Here is a 12,782-nt window from a genome sequence, read left to right on the forward strand (position 1 = left end):
TCTATGAAAATTACTTCACCTTATTTGGGTAGATAGGCACACTGAAAATGTTGATCACATAATTTGGATTCTATCATCAAATGTTTACTGTTAGTAATAAAGATGAAGTCACACAATCACTTTTGTAGTGATCTGACTAGCCATTTCAAAGACATGAATTGGGGTCTGAGCCTTAACATGCCAAAGTTTTTGAATCTACAATTTTCTGTTTGTACAGAAAGGCAAACTGTTGAGGGCCAAATTTATGATGTTCCAAAGTGCTAGATCATTTATTCATCTCTTTCAGGTTCAGCCTCTCTCCTCTAAGTAACTCCTCATTCTCACCCATCAAGGCAAACCAATTTTCTCTTTTCTTCTTCCTTGCTGTTTTTTTTAAAAGACTCATTCATTCATTCATTCATTATACACCTTATTCTAGGCTCAGACTCTTCTCTCTCATCCTTCTGGGGTTCTGCCATTACCATCCTATCTTCTTGTGTCTCTGGAGATTCTCAGTCATCTAGGTCCCAAATATGCCTTTTCAAAAGAAGGATGAGAGGGAAAAGTCTGAGCCCACTTCCCAGACAAGCATTTCATAAAGCTGTTTGGCCACTCTGAATTATCACAACTGTTAAAATAAGTAAGAATAAAAAGATGTTTTAAAATTTTATTTAATAGTTTAAAAACATGATCTAGTTGGGGGTGTCTAAAGTTCTAGATTCTCTTCTAATTGAGAGGAGCATTATTCTTGGATCTGTTCTGTGTAGAGGGAAGAGGGCAGGTTAGAAGGCTCAGAGAGGTGAAGGACAAAGGAATTCTCTTTTCTAGTTTTTATTTATTATAAAAATGTCAGCAAAAGAAAAGAACTTTCATTTTAGTTTCCACTTACCTAATTGTATAATGCAGCGTTTCTCAACGTTCGTGTGACGGCGACCCCCGTCACACGAACGTGCCGCCCCATGCACGGCGCGCATGCGCGGTGCTGCCCCATGCGCGGCATGCATGCGCGGCGTCGCCCCCTGAGGGGGGAAAATGGCGGATCGCATTGTTTGGCAACCCCGGTAAAATGGTCGATCGACCCCAAATGGGGTCACGACCCATAGGTTGAGAACCGCTGGTATAATGTATGTTTTACCTGTTTCAGTGGTAAAATAGTCTAAATCCCATTTCTATTTTTGCTTCAGAAGCAAAAGTGTACTCAAAATGTTTTAATGTAATGATTCTTTATATAGATGAAATAATAGTATTTCTTCAGAAGTCAATTATGCTCGCCACTGAAAGTATTTTGGATCTTCTCCTCAGAAGACTCACTGCAAATGAACTAAATATTGTAAGTATTTAGTGCAGAAACCAGTCTGGCAAACACCTGTAGTAATTTATATCCTGAAATGAACTTATTTGGAATGCTTAAAAAGTCCCCAATCGTTTATAGCAGGTAGCAGTTTTAAAATATTTCTAATCTGTATGATAGTTATAAAAGTATTACACATCCAAATACAATAATTAATGTATATTGATTTATATAATTTGCTCTGGCTGATTAGTTATTGTATGGAAATATTGTTATGTAATAATATGTTCAGATGATAATATAAGGAAATTGTTGGTTACATGCAGACTGTTCAAATATATTTCTTGCTTGCATATCTGGGCATATATCATGAAAAATGAATGGTCTGTGTGTGTCTCATTGCAACTTAGAAAATCCAATAAAATACAGGCAGGCTTTTTTTCTGTGCCAAAAAGTGCTAGTTGTTATACAAAGTGGCAAAATGTTTTGGAAATGGAAAGGCATTACAATATTACAAGATTGTAGCTGCCAATCAGAATTAGAGAAAAATCTTGTTTTGCATGCATAAATGGAAATTGTATCAATATATTGTGTCTTGATGTGCACATTTTTTTTTTGTTATTGCAAAGATGAGTAATTTATTTTTTCATTTTAGATGTCACATCTGGAACATTGTAATTTATATTTGCAAGTGTTGTCAGAACTAATAAGTTTTTATTCAGCCAGTGGATGGAGAAAAGGACCATTTCTCTGCACTTTTGTCTCATCTTTAATAAATACTTCTCTATGCAATCTACAAGAGATACGTGATGACAAGGTATTGTTGAGCTTACTATGGCCTATAGATTAGAATGAACCAAAGCTTGCATCGGTTGGATTTTCCCTGTTGATGCTGGAGGAAATGCTACCACATCTGCGTTATTTATTGGTTTAGTGTTTGCCCCAATGTCAGATAATAAACCCTAAAGTAAACAATGTTTGCTAACTGGAAAAAAGTTTGCCACATATAAAAGGGGGCAGGGATTCAACTTAGTAGGCTCATCTCTCTGCCCCTTGATGCCTCTCACCCTTGCAAACATTGGTGGAGTCGCATGCAGGCAGTATATTAACTCCAGCAACAGCTATTCTTGAATAACACCGTCAGTCAGAATCAGCTAGTTATTGTACTTAATATACATGGTGAATATATTGTCAAAGTAAGCACAGGTATTTTCTCAGAATGAAGCTTTATAAAAACGTTATTTGAATTAAAAATATATACTTTATTCTGTTTACAGTATTAAAATGATGTTGAACATAGTTTGCAAGCTAGAATTTTCTAGACTGTATCACTTTAATGAGAATAAAATGGCAATAAGCTCCAATTTTTCAATACTCCATTAAACAAATGCAGATCAGTAGATGGTTTGGAAGCTTTAAAATAGTGAAAATAATACTGTACCATAAAATAAGTGATTCTCCTGTGTTTTCACTTGTTGCTTTTGAATTGGCAGGGGAGCAAATAAAATTTTAAACATGGCAGTATTGTGATCATACAAAAAATAAAAAAAACATGTTAGTACTGTGAAATAGATACGATAATATTGGTATGCTTAATAAAACTGAATGTTTATCGTGATTCTCTGGTATTTTAAAACTGTGTACAAATGAGTCCGGGCTTACTTTTTCCCCCTTGATTGTACATAACTTGAATTGTTGGAAGAATTGTGATGGCTCAAGAAGAGCAGGCCTTTTCAAATCAATATGACTTAAATTAGTCATAATAATTATTAAAACTATTTATTTGGGGAAGACAGAAGCTTAATTAGGTTCTTGTCTTTATTCCACTTGCCAGATTAAGAAAGCTGAGTTTAACTTTTTTTTATTCGAGAGGGAAATGCCCATAATATGTACAGTATGTTATCTATCTTCAAATTAGTATGTATTTTACAGGGATTTTTTTTTTAAACAACAACAACAACCAGACCATTGTATTTACACCTAGGACATAAAACTTGAAGAACAGATTCAGAAGGTAGTAAGTATGGCAGCATTAAGAGTTGTTTATGAAATTATGGATCAGAAGCCAGACCTTCAGCTTCAGTTTCTACCAGCTGTTGACTCCCTTAAAACAGCTATTTTCAGCACCCAACTTAACCGTGTATTAAAGAAGCCTAACAACATGGAACAAAATAGGTACATATATTGCTCAACAGTTATTTTTTTCTACTGAAATATTTTACCATTACATTATTATAAATACAATTTTTAATTTTTACCTTAACAATCAAAATATTTTATAGACATTTTTATGACTTTCTAATTATTGGTGTGTAGCTATCATTCCTTTTATGGGCTTAATTAAAACTTGAGAAAGCTTACGTGAATGTATGTTCTTCTAAATATAGGTTTGGCAGGTTGCTCTAATACAGAAATTGCAATTTCTGTTTCTTTTACTTTTAATATATCTTGTTATATATAATAATATATAATAATTTATATATTACTCAAATTTACTCAACATTGTAATCTGATGTTTTTTTACAGTTCAGTTGAAGAAGCAGCATCTCATGAAGGATGGGGGAAAATTGTAGCACGTTACATACATGATCAGTGGGTTTGTCTTCATTTTGTTCTCAACAATTATCAAAATCTTTCCAAGGACAAACATTTAGAACAATATTTTTACGATGTTCAGGACTACAAAAGAATGTTAGAGTCTGCACTGGAAGCAATAATGATTCTTCCTTCTGACCATGTTTTGCCTGTTTTTCAATGCATGAAGATATTTGTTTCCAAGGTAATTCCTACAAAACAATTCAGGGCTTTATTGTGTATTTTAAATTTGGTCTTGTCTCAAACTAAATATGATTTCTGCTTGCCTTCAGCTTATGGAATCTTCTGAGTCTCTATGCATACAAGCTTTTGAAATGTCATGGAAAATAATATTTGCTCTTAGCAACACACAACTGATTTTTTGGCCTAATTTAAAAGCTTTTATTCAGCTTGTGTTTGATCCTGAAATTCTTGTTACCACAGCCAAGTTCAAGAGTGAAGCATACTCAAAGATAAAAGAGGTAAAATATTTAAGATTGCTGCTGTTTTGATATTTTTAATTGTTGTGTTCAGATGATGAACCTATGTAGACTAAAACTGAAACATGGGAGCATCATTTTTACTTGTCTTTTCCTGAACTGTGACTCAGAAAGCCTCTGATTCACCAGGAAATGATAGATACCGGTTTCAGACTAAGCCAAGATACTGAACAACAGTTGGAAGCTTCCTCATCCCCATTTTCCCAGACATTGAATGTAATAATATACATTTATTTAATCATAGAATTTAAAACAAGCCATTTTAATGTAAGCAAGCATTGAAACAATAAAATCCAAACTAAAAATATCCGGATATTCCAACAGTAGAAAAACAGCTAAAAATGGTTAATTCCCAAACTGCAAGAATTTATGGAGAACTCACCTTCACTTGGAATAGAAAAAGTGTCCATAAACTGATTATTTATTAATTTTTAATGCTGCCCGTCTTACTCTGAAAAGTCACTTTGGGCAGCTGAATTAAGCTTCTTCATTAAAAATTAGCTACATTCATTCCCGTTATGCTGTCTCGATATAGGTAGTCTTTAATTTACAGACACAATTGAGACTGGTTGTTAAGCGAGATGCCCATATGACTGCTTCACTCAGTGGCTGCAATCAGCATTCCTGGTTGCAGTTGATAAGCAATCTCCTGTGTTATTAAGTAGAAAGAGCCAAAAAGCTGCCTGCTGAAGATTTCAGCTTCATAGGGGAAGGGCTGCAAGACCGAGCTGAAATCTTCAAAATGAAAAATTTCCCCTCCCCCTCCATCCTGCCTGCTTGCAACCTTCCTTGCTGGCTTTCCAACTGATTTTCTGGGGAAGCCAACAGAGGAGATTTCAGTTTGTATCACATGGTTGTGAGGCGCTTGGCCAGCCAGTGACCAAGCACCTGAAATGCAGTGACCAGGCGGGGAGGGGCAGCGTGATGTTTATAATGGTTGGAAATGCTTTATAGGATGTAAAGCACCCTTTCCGAGACTGTCATAACTTTGAACAGTCGTTAAATGATCAGTTGTAAGCTGCAGACTAATTATATTCTTCTTCAACCAGTATAATACTTCCCTGAAATCTCCCTTTAAAGTTGCATCATGTTTACATAAAAATATATACCTTAGGAAATGCTTTTAAATATTGAAACAACTTATCTGCTATAGATCTCTAATCATTTACTTTGAAATAATTCCTAGTATATTGCTTCTTCAGTTTATGTTTTATATTTTTTAGTGAAAAGGTACTAATGCAAGTTTGACTGAAGTTTACAGTTAATGATTTATGCTGAGAATCTTTATATTTTCCCTCTGGAAAGAGAGAATTCTTCCATGACATCTAGAGAAATTACTTAATAACATTCTCATAAAAATTTAGAGTGTCAGAAGAAAATGGCATCAAGTAAAATTCAATTTCTTAAATTAAACTGCTATAATAGAACCTGGTTATTATATAACCATTAAAAGAAGGCTTAATAATTTTAAGAAGATACTAAAATAATGCTTTTGTGGAAATCATTCAATGTCAGCCAAGCAGATTTCCATTCAAATAATTCAGTGTTTCCCAAACTTGACAATTTTAAGGCTTGTGGACTTCAACTCCCAGAATTCCACAGCCAGCGTTGCTGGCTGTGGAATTCTGGGAGTTGAAGTCCTCATGCCTTAAAATTGTCAAGTTTGGGAAACACTGAAATAATTGGACTTCTCTTCCACTTTTTAATTTGTTTCCAGATGTGCACTAAAGGTTACCCAACACCAGGGAGCTAGTTTAGAGGGGGTCTGGATAACTACAAGAGGGAAGGGGAATCCTTCTGTTTGACTATTTCATATCTACATGAAATACAACTTCTGTATTTTATTTTATTTTATTTTATTTTATTTTACAGTCAATTACATTTTCCTCTCTTCTCTCAGATTATGTTTCAAATGATTGAACTTTCATCTACAAAGACTGGAATTTTTAATGTTCTGGTAAGCCACTGCTGTCAGTCTTGGCTATTTCCTCCTTTTGGTGAAACAGCTACTGTAGAAAACGCCTTTTCAAATGCTGGCAACTACATTGAACTCCTTATTGAGGCTTGTTTGTTTGGAACTATTTTCAGGCGTGATCAAAGGTAAAAACCAGAACAAAATAAAAACCAAACTATGCATACTTGTTTCTCAATGTCTATTTTTATGCTGTCACACACTCAGCAGACTCCTGCTGTTCTTGGGAATAAAATAGCCTAACATATTGTATTTGTTTTACTGTGAATTTATGGTGATTGATAGCATAATCAATAATAAATTATTAAGTTATAATATTTTAATTTCCTTTTTGTGTTCACCTTTTAAATATAAATTAATTTCAAGACTCATTCAGGAGGTGTACGCTTTTGTTGAAAATCTTGGAGATCAATGTGCAGCAAATGTTGTTACAGAAAGGTCAGTATCACCTTGCTCTATAATAGTTAACATTAATTATATCTATAGCATTTTTATAGAATTTGATATCATCTCTTTCCCAGTATTGTTTTGCTCACATTTAATTTTAATGTGGGGTTCTAATTTATTAAACTTAAGCCCATATTATGTATTGGTGAAAACTGATGTAGCGCTTTCTGTTACTAAGTCCATTTACTGAAAATTCTAAATTCAGATAACTATGGTACGAAAGTTAAATATACTAGGCTGCTAGGAGCTCACCATGAAAAGCGCGAGACAGTTATAATTGCTCTCTAGGTTTTTGAACACTAACTTCAGTATCAGTCATTTCCATGAATTCAAAGGACTCCTTACAGAACTAAGGAGACTTCACAGGGAAAAAGTAGTAAAAATCAAAATAGATATGCTGGATTCCTTTGAATTTAGCTAACATAGATTTAATAAGATCAAGATTTTAGATCTTGATTTTATGACTTGGTTAATCAGGGATGGAATGCTGAACTAAGCAGATTTTTTTAGTTTTGATCTACCTAAAAAAGATATTGAGATTTATTCATCGGCATCTTTTGTTTCAATCTTAGTATGGAAACAATCTGTCTTTTTTGTTTTCATAACAAAATATAATTAACTGGTATTGAAAATTGTCAGTGTTTAAAAGACTCATAAATACCAACTGCTACAAACTTTTGATTGTAGTACTATGAGTATTATATAGAAAGATACTCTTGATACTAAACACTTGAATGGGCAATAGTAACATTATTTATTTGTATCCTGCCTTTATTATTTTTACAAATAACTCAAGATGGCAAACATATCCAACACCATCTTCTTCCTATTTTTCAAACAACAACAACCTTTTGAGGTGGGATGGGCAGAGAGAGTGAAAAAAAGAGCCACCCAACTGGTTTTCATGGCTAAGGCAGAGCTTGAACTCACTCCCACTTTGTAGCCTGGAGCCTCAACCATTAGACTAAACCAGCTCTCCATAAATATGTGAGAATGAAGGGAATGCGTTTTCATGTATCTTAGTAAACCATATGTAAGCGTGTATGTGGTTACTGAATAAATTTAAATGTATAAGACTATTTCAGAAAATATAAAAGTTAATTCTGATACATAATTACCATAATATATTACAGTAAGAACAGAGATGACCATTATGTGCGAGTTTGTGCTATCAAATTTATCTGCTTGCTGGATGAATCAAACATGCAGCACAAGAAATTTATAGGAGATTTTGTCATGAAACTACTTGATAAAGTAAGAATACGCTTATAGTGCTCTCTATGTAAAAACAGTCACACGAACAGGAATGTTATTGAATTGCCATTTCCCTAAGCATCACCTTTCCTTCTGCTTCTTAAAATAGGGGTGAAGAGTGGGCTTTAGGTGGACTGGGGGGCACATCTTGCCTTTGGGTGATCTTTCATTGATTCCCAGCCATTTTGGACAGTTCCTTCTCTTCAGAAAGAAGAATTTGGCTCTGCATGACTGCAGAATTAGAAGAAGGCAAAACCTCTGTAAGATGAGTAGCATCTTGGTTTGGCAGAGAGACAATAAGGAAAGGCTGCTTGGTGGGGGAATTGCTTCTCAAATACTACTAGGAGAAGGTCTACTCTATCAAGAAAGATGGCTATGGAAACTAGTACTAGAAAGTCTTCCTGTGATTTTTAGCAGGAGAAGAAATTCAGTCCCAGTCTTCTATGTTCTCCCACTGCTTTCTTAGCCACCCAATGCTCATCGTCATGCCCTGTCACGGGACCTTTGACTCCAACTTGCCAGCCTCAGGCTGCTTTTGTTTCATAGTAGGCCAGTTATTCCTCTTTGTAGCCTTTGGTTTTATAGTATTTAGAGAAGATTCTCAGTGTCCTGCTGGATTACCTCATCTCAGTGTTTCTGGGAGGGATGAGCAAGATTACCAGCAAGATCACTCAATGCACGAAGGTCATCTCAGTCACCTAGTTAGAGCAAGCAGGTACCTTTACTGAGCAGCAGAGCTATAAGAAAATGCCAGAGGCAGATGATCACATTAGCGAAGTTCATGATGATCAGTTCATATTGGATGGGAGAAGGCAATAGTAAACCATTCCCTGTTTTTTACCAAGAAAACTATATGGCTAGAAAATATAAAATGATTGACAATATAGTGCTGGATGTTAAGTCCTCAGGTCAGATGGCATTGAAGTCCATACAATAAGTTGCCTGTGTTGGGAATCACTGATCTAGAGAACTGCTATCCCGCCTTTTTTATGCAGCTAAAGCAGTAAATTATGTTTAGTTTTGCTAGGAAAATAGGTGAAGATAGGAAGCAGGGTAGTGGATCATTTGCTGTGTCTAAAAGCCTGCTATTGGCCACAATGGGAATCTTTTCCTTTAATTCCCACTTGTTGATCTCATTCCTTGTTGGCTCTTATGAAGATGGAAAGAACAACACTGGGGCAGTTCTGAGTTTGCGTGCGCGAACTCACATGCATGCAAGCACACACAGAACCAGTCAGTTTGTGGGTTGTTGCATGGTAATTCCTGTCTAGTGGTTTATCTGATACGGGTTTTTTTTTTTATCCCAAATAATATTTGGTGAAGCAAAGCCTCAGAAAAAGACGTCACCTGCCATTCCATAGCATATTTTATATAGTTTGCATACTATTTTAATAACATTACAAAACAAAGGACAATTGAATGTTTGTTATTAACTACTTCAGTCAATTCTTTTTATACAAGGGTACATATAAAACATGAGATGTTTTATAGCATTTGTTGTTCGACTGAAATTAGAAGTATTCATACTTATATTGTCTGCAGGGTGAATTAATGTCCAAATCAAAAGTCCGCTATTATGTGAACTCCTTACAACATAGAATTGAAAATCGACTATGGCAGACATTGCTAGTTCTGTTTCCAAAACTTGATGAGGTATGGCTCACTTAGAACCTGCAATTATTAAAACAATGTTACCATTTATTCCATGGATATGTATAAGTATTGTATATGTATAAGTACCGTTCTGTGATTTCTTCTGAGGATAAATACATGTTGTGCCTATTGTTTTGTAAATAATTATGTTGCCATCTGAAATTGAGGTCATGGGGTCTTCTAATCAATTTTCTAATCCTACTTGTAGAATTCCTCCCTTCCTCATATTGTACACTGAGGGTGGTCATAATCTGCAACTGTTTTATTGATTTACATTGATTTATTAGATTTATATCCCACCTTTCATCTTAAAGCAGTGTATATATATAGCATTCCCTTCTCCAATTTTTCCCTGCAACAACCCTGCAAGATAAATTGGACTGAGAGAGAATGACTAGCATAAAGTCACCCAGTGAGTTTCCATGGCTGAGGGCAGATTTGGTTTCCTCAGCCCTACTCCAACATATAACTGCCCCACTGTTTTGGCTTACCCATTTTGTTATAAAATTTACTACAGAGGTCTCCAGCCTTTTGAGCATCAGGGACTGGTTCTGTGGAGAAAGATTTTTCTGTGGACCGGAGAGGGCATGGTTTCATGTACTGCCTGCATCCTGCAAGTGGGGCTAAATCAGGGGTTGGGGATCCCTGATTTACTGGGCCTTTCTATATTTCATTGTGATTTATTTTCTGATTATTGACTGGATTATAATATACAATAATGACCTACCTGTTCTATTCAGTTAGAAGTTGGCTTCTCATGTGTAACAATTTTGCTTAAATAGAGGGAAGGCCAAACACACCTTGCCCAAACTTCAGAGCCTCTGCAAAAATAGCTGCTGGTTTATAATTTTTGGTAAGATAGAGCCATAATGATTAAAGGCATGAGAATTAATTATGGTTGACTTTTTGACTTAGCAGTTTGGAATACTGTCTTTTCAATAGAAACAACAAAAAAGTGTGATCCTCTAATTAGAATGAGAGTGATCTTCTGTGGAAAAGAAACTTACATTTAGATTGAATAATTATAGTGGATATAGTGCAAGGTACTCCTAGAAAAATATCACTTTTTAAATATTTGTGTCATCTAGGGAGAGAAGAAATATATAGAAAAGCAGCTGTGTATGGGGAAACCCGTGTTATACGGTAGTTAAGATACTGACTAGACATAAAGAGATCCTGGTTCTAGATGAGCCAACATAGTCCAACGTACTTCACATGGTGATTGTTATGGGAAAATTAGTAGAGGGCAATGCTTGGGACATAATTTTACCTATTTATTTATTTGTCACATTTACACAGCTACCCATCTCACATAGTGATTCTAATCTTAACACCTGAAAGAAAAGCAGGATATCAATTAAATAAATAAAATATGATGAAGTCATCTATAAATTATAACTGATTTGATTCCTGATATTTTATTTAGGATCTTTTATCAAGAATCGTTGACAGGATTCTTCAAGCTGGACATAATAATAATCAAGCATCAGTAAAGTATTTAATAGAATGGAATATCATTCTGATTTTACACAAGTTTCCCCATTATCTTGAAAAATTCTGGAATTGCTTTAATTATGTGAGTAGCTATAGTCAAATATGAATGAAGTACAAATAAAGAATGGATTATTTTTATAAAAAATGCATTCAAGATTATTAGAAAATATACTCCATTGAGTTATTACTATTGAAAATATATGCTGTATTAGAATAACCGTAGTTAAGATTCAGTATTGGGAAGAGAAGAATTATTCTTATTAGGCTCAATATATTTTTACAAATTGAGAAATAATTGAAATTAATACAGGACTTATTTTTCAGGATGAAGATCAATTTAAAACTAGCATTTGCACATTTTTAGCAGTCCTGTCACATTTTGACATAATTCTCCAGAATAAATCTGAAAAAGTAAGTGCTTTTGTTTGAAACTAAAAAAGTTTATTGTAGAAAATAAATCCTGTTATCTGCTCTTGGTACAATCCAGATGAGAGTATTATGTTTATATGAAGTTTTCCTTGAACATCTCTAAACCCATCAAAGATCTGTTTGGTTTCAATATCTAATCAAGTATCCTGTTTCCTTCAGGGCAAAATAACATGGGAAATCTCCCTGTGTCAATCAGTATGTTTGATAAAAAACTGGTAAGGAGACAGTAGGGCCATCATAGATAGCACCAGGACAGCCAAATCCTTTATTAATTTGCTTAATTCCATTTTAAACGTCTAATTCATTGCCTCTTAATACATCTGTTATATCTGTGCTGACATGAACAAATTATTTCCTTTGGCTGATAGAAAATATGATATATATTAAATATGAACCATTTAACTGTGGTGTGAATCCAACATTTAATAGTTTTTTTCTCTCCCCCCCCTGACATTATCATTTATCCCAGTACCATAAGTACTTAAGATTTTTAAAGACAGTATTAATGTATTCAATTTTTACGAGGCTAGTTCATCTAGATTCATGGCAGTTTATGTTTTTTATATCTTTTATTTTTTTATATCTTCCTACTTTGCTGGGTAGAGTCAAAGATTAAAGTATGTTTCTCTTTCTTTAGATATCAGCCTTGAAGAAAGCACTAATTGTTGTCCTACAGTGGTGTTTCCATCACAATTTTAGTATTCGGCTTTATGCTTTAATTGCACTTAAAAAAATTTGGGGAATGTGCAAAGAATCACATGTGAATGATTTTGATACTTTAACTTCAGTTATTGAATGTAGCCTAAATCAAGTGGAACTGATGCACGGCACAGGGTTAGTAGTGCACATTTTATTTAAAGTATGGTTCTTTTTGTTGTCCTGAAATGGTTAAAAGACTTTTTAGTTGATTCCTAGATAAGTTCAAGGACCAATTTGGTATTACAATAATGGTAATCTCTTGTCTCAAACACATCCAAAGAAATTACATTGCAATCATAAACATAATTTAGAATTAAATCCCATAGAGGTCACTGTATCTGAACTCTGAGGAATTATATTTATCTTATATTTATATCTGCCTTTGGATTTGAATTTTTTAGGATGTTTGCAGCCTTTAAATATTTTTCAACCAGCCTTGTCATGTGATCACCTTTTGCGAGCTTCTGACAAGCAAAATCAATGGAGAAGC

The 12,782-nt window shown here is 34.4% G+C and overlaps 1 protein-coding gene across 1 annotated transcript in view; it reads left to right on the forward strand.

The window, feature by feature from the left end:
* Positions 1-12,782, forward strand: part of TARBP1 (TAR (HIV-1) RNA binding protein 1) — a 33,259-nt gene that overhangs the window by 12,909 nt on the left and 7,568 nt on the right. The window contains exons 13-24 of the mRNA XM_039353010.1: positions 1,212-1,309; positions 1,926-2,087; positions 3,255-3,445; positions 3,797-4,049; positions 4,138-4,326; positions 6,245-6,444; positions 6,683-6,754; positions 7,897-8,017; positions 9,560-9,670; positions 11,097-11,246; positions 11,489-11,575; positions 12,231-12,427. Of these exons, the coding sequence (XP_039208944.1) occupies positions 1,212-1,309; positions 1,926-2,087; positions 3,255-3,445; positions 3,797-4,049; positions 4,138-4,326; positions 6,245-6,444; positions 6,683-6,754; positions 7,897-8,017; positions 9,560-9,670; positions 11,097-11,246; positions 11,489-11,575; positions 12,231-12,427 (1,831 nt within the window). The remainder of the gene's footprint in view (positions 1-1,211; positions 1,310-1,925; positions 2,088-3,254; positions 3,446-3,796; positions 4,050-4,137; positions 4,327-6,244; positions 6,445-6,682; positions 6,755-7,896; positions 8,018-9,559; positions 9,671-11,096; positions 11,247-11,488; positions 11,576-12,230; positions 12,428-12,782) is intronic.

Source organism: Crotalus tigris, unplaced genomic scaffold, assembly GCF_016545835.1.
Source record: "Crotalus tigris isolate CLP2741 ecotype Arizona unplaced genomic scaffold, ASM1654583v1 scf7180000018486.1709376, whole genome shotgun sequence".
NCBI lineage: Eukaryota > Metazoa > Chordata > Lepidosauria > Squamata > Viperidae > Crotalus > Crotalus tigris.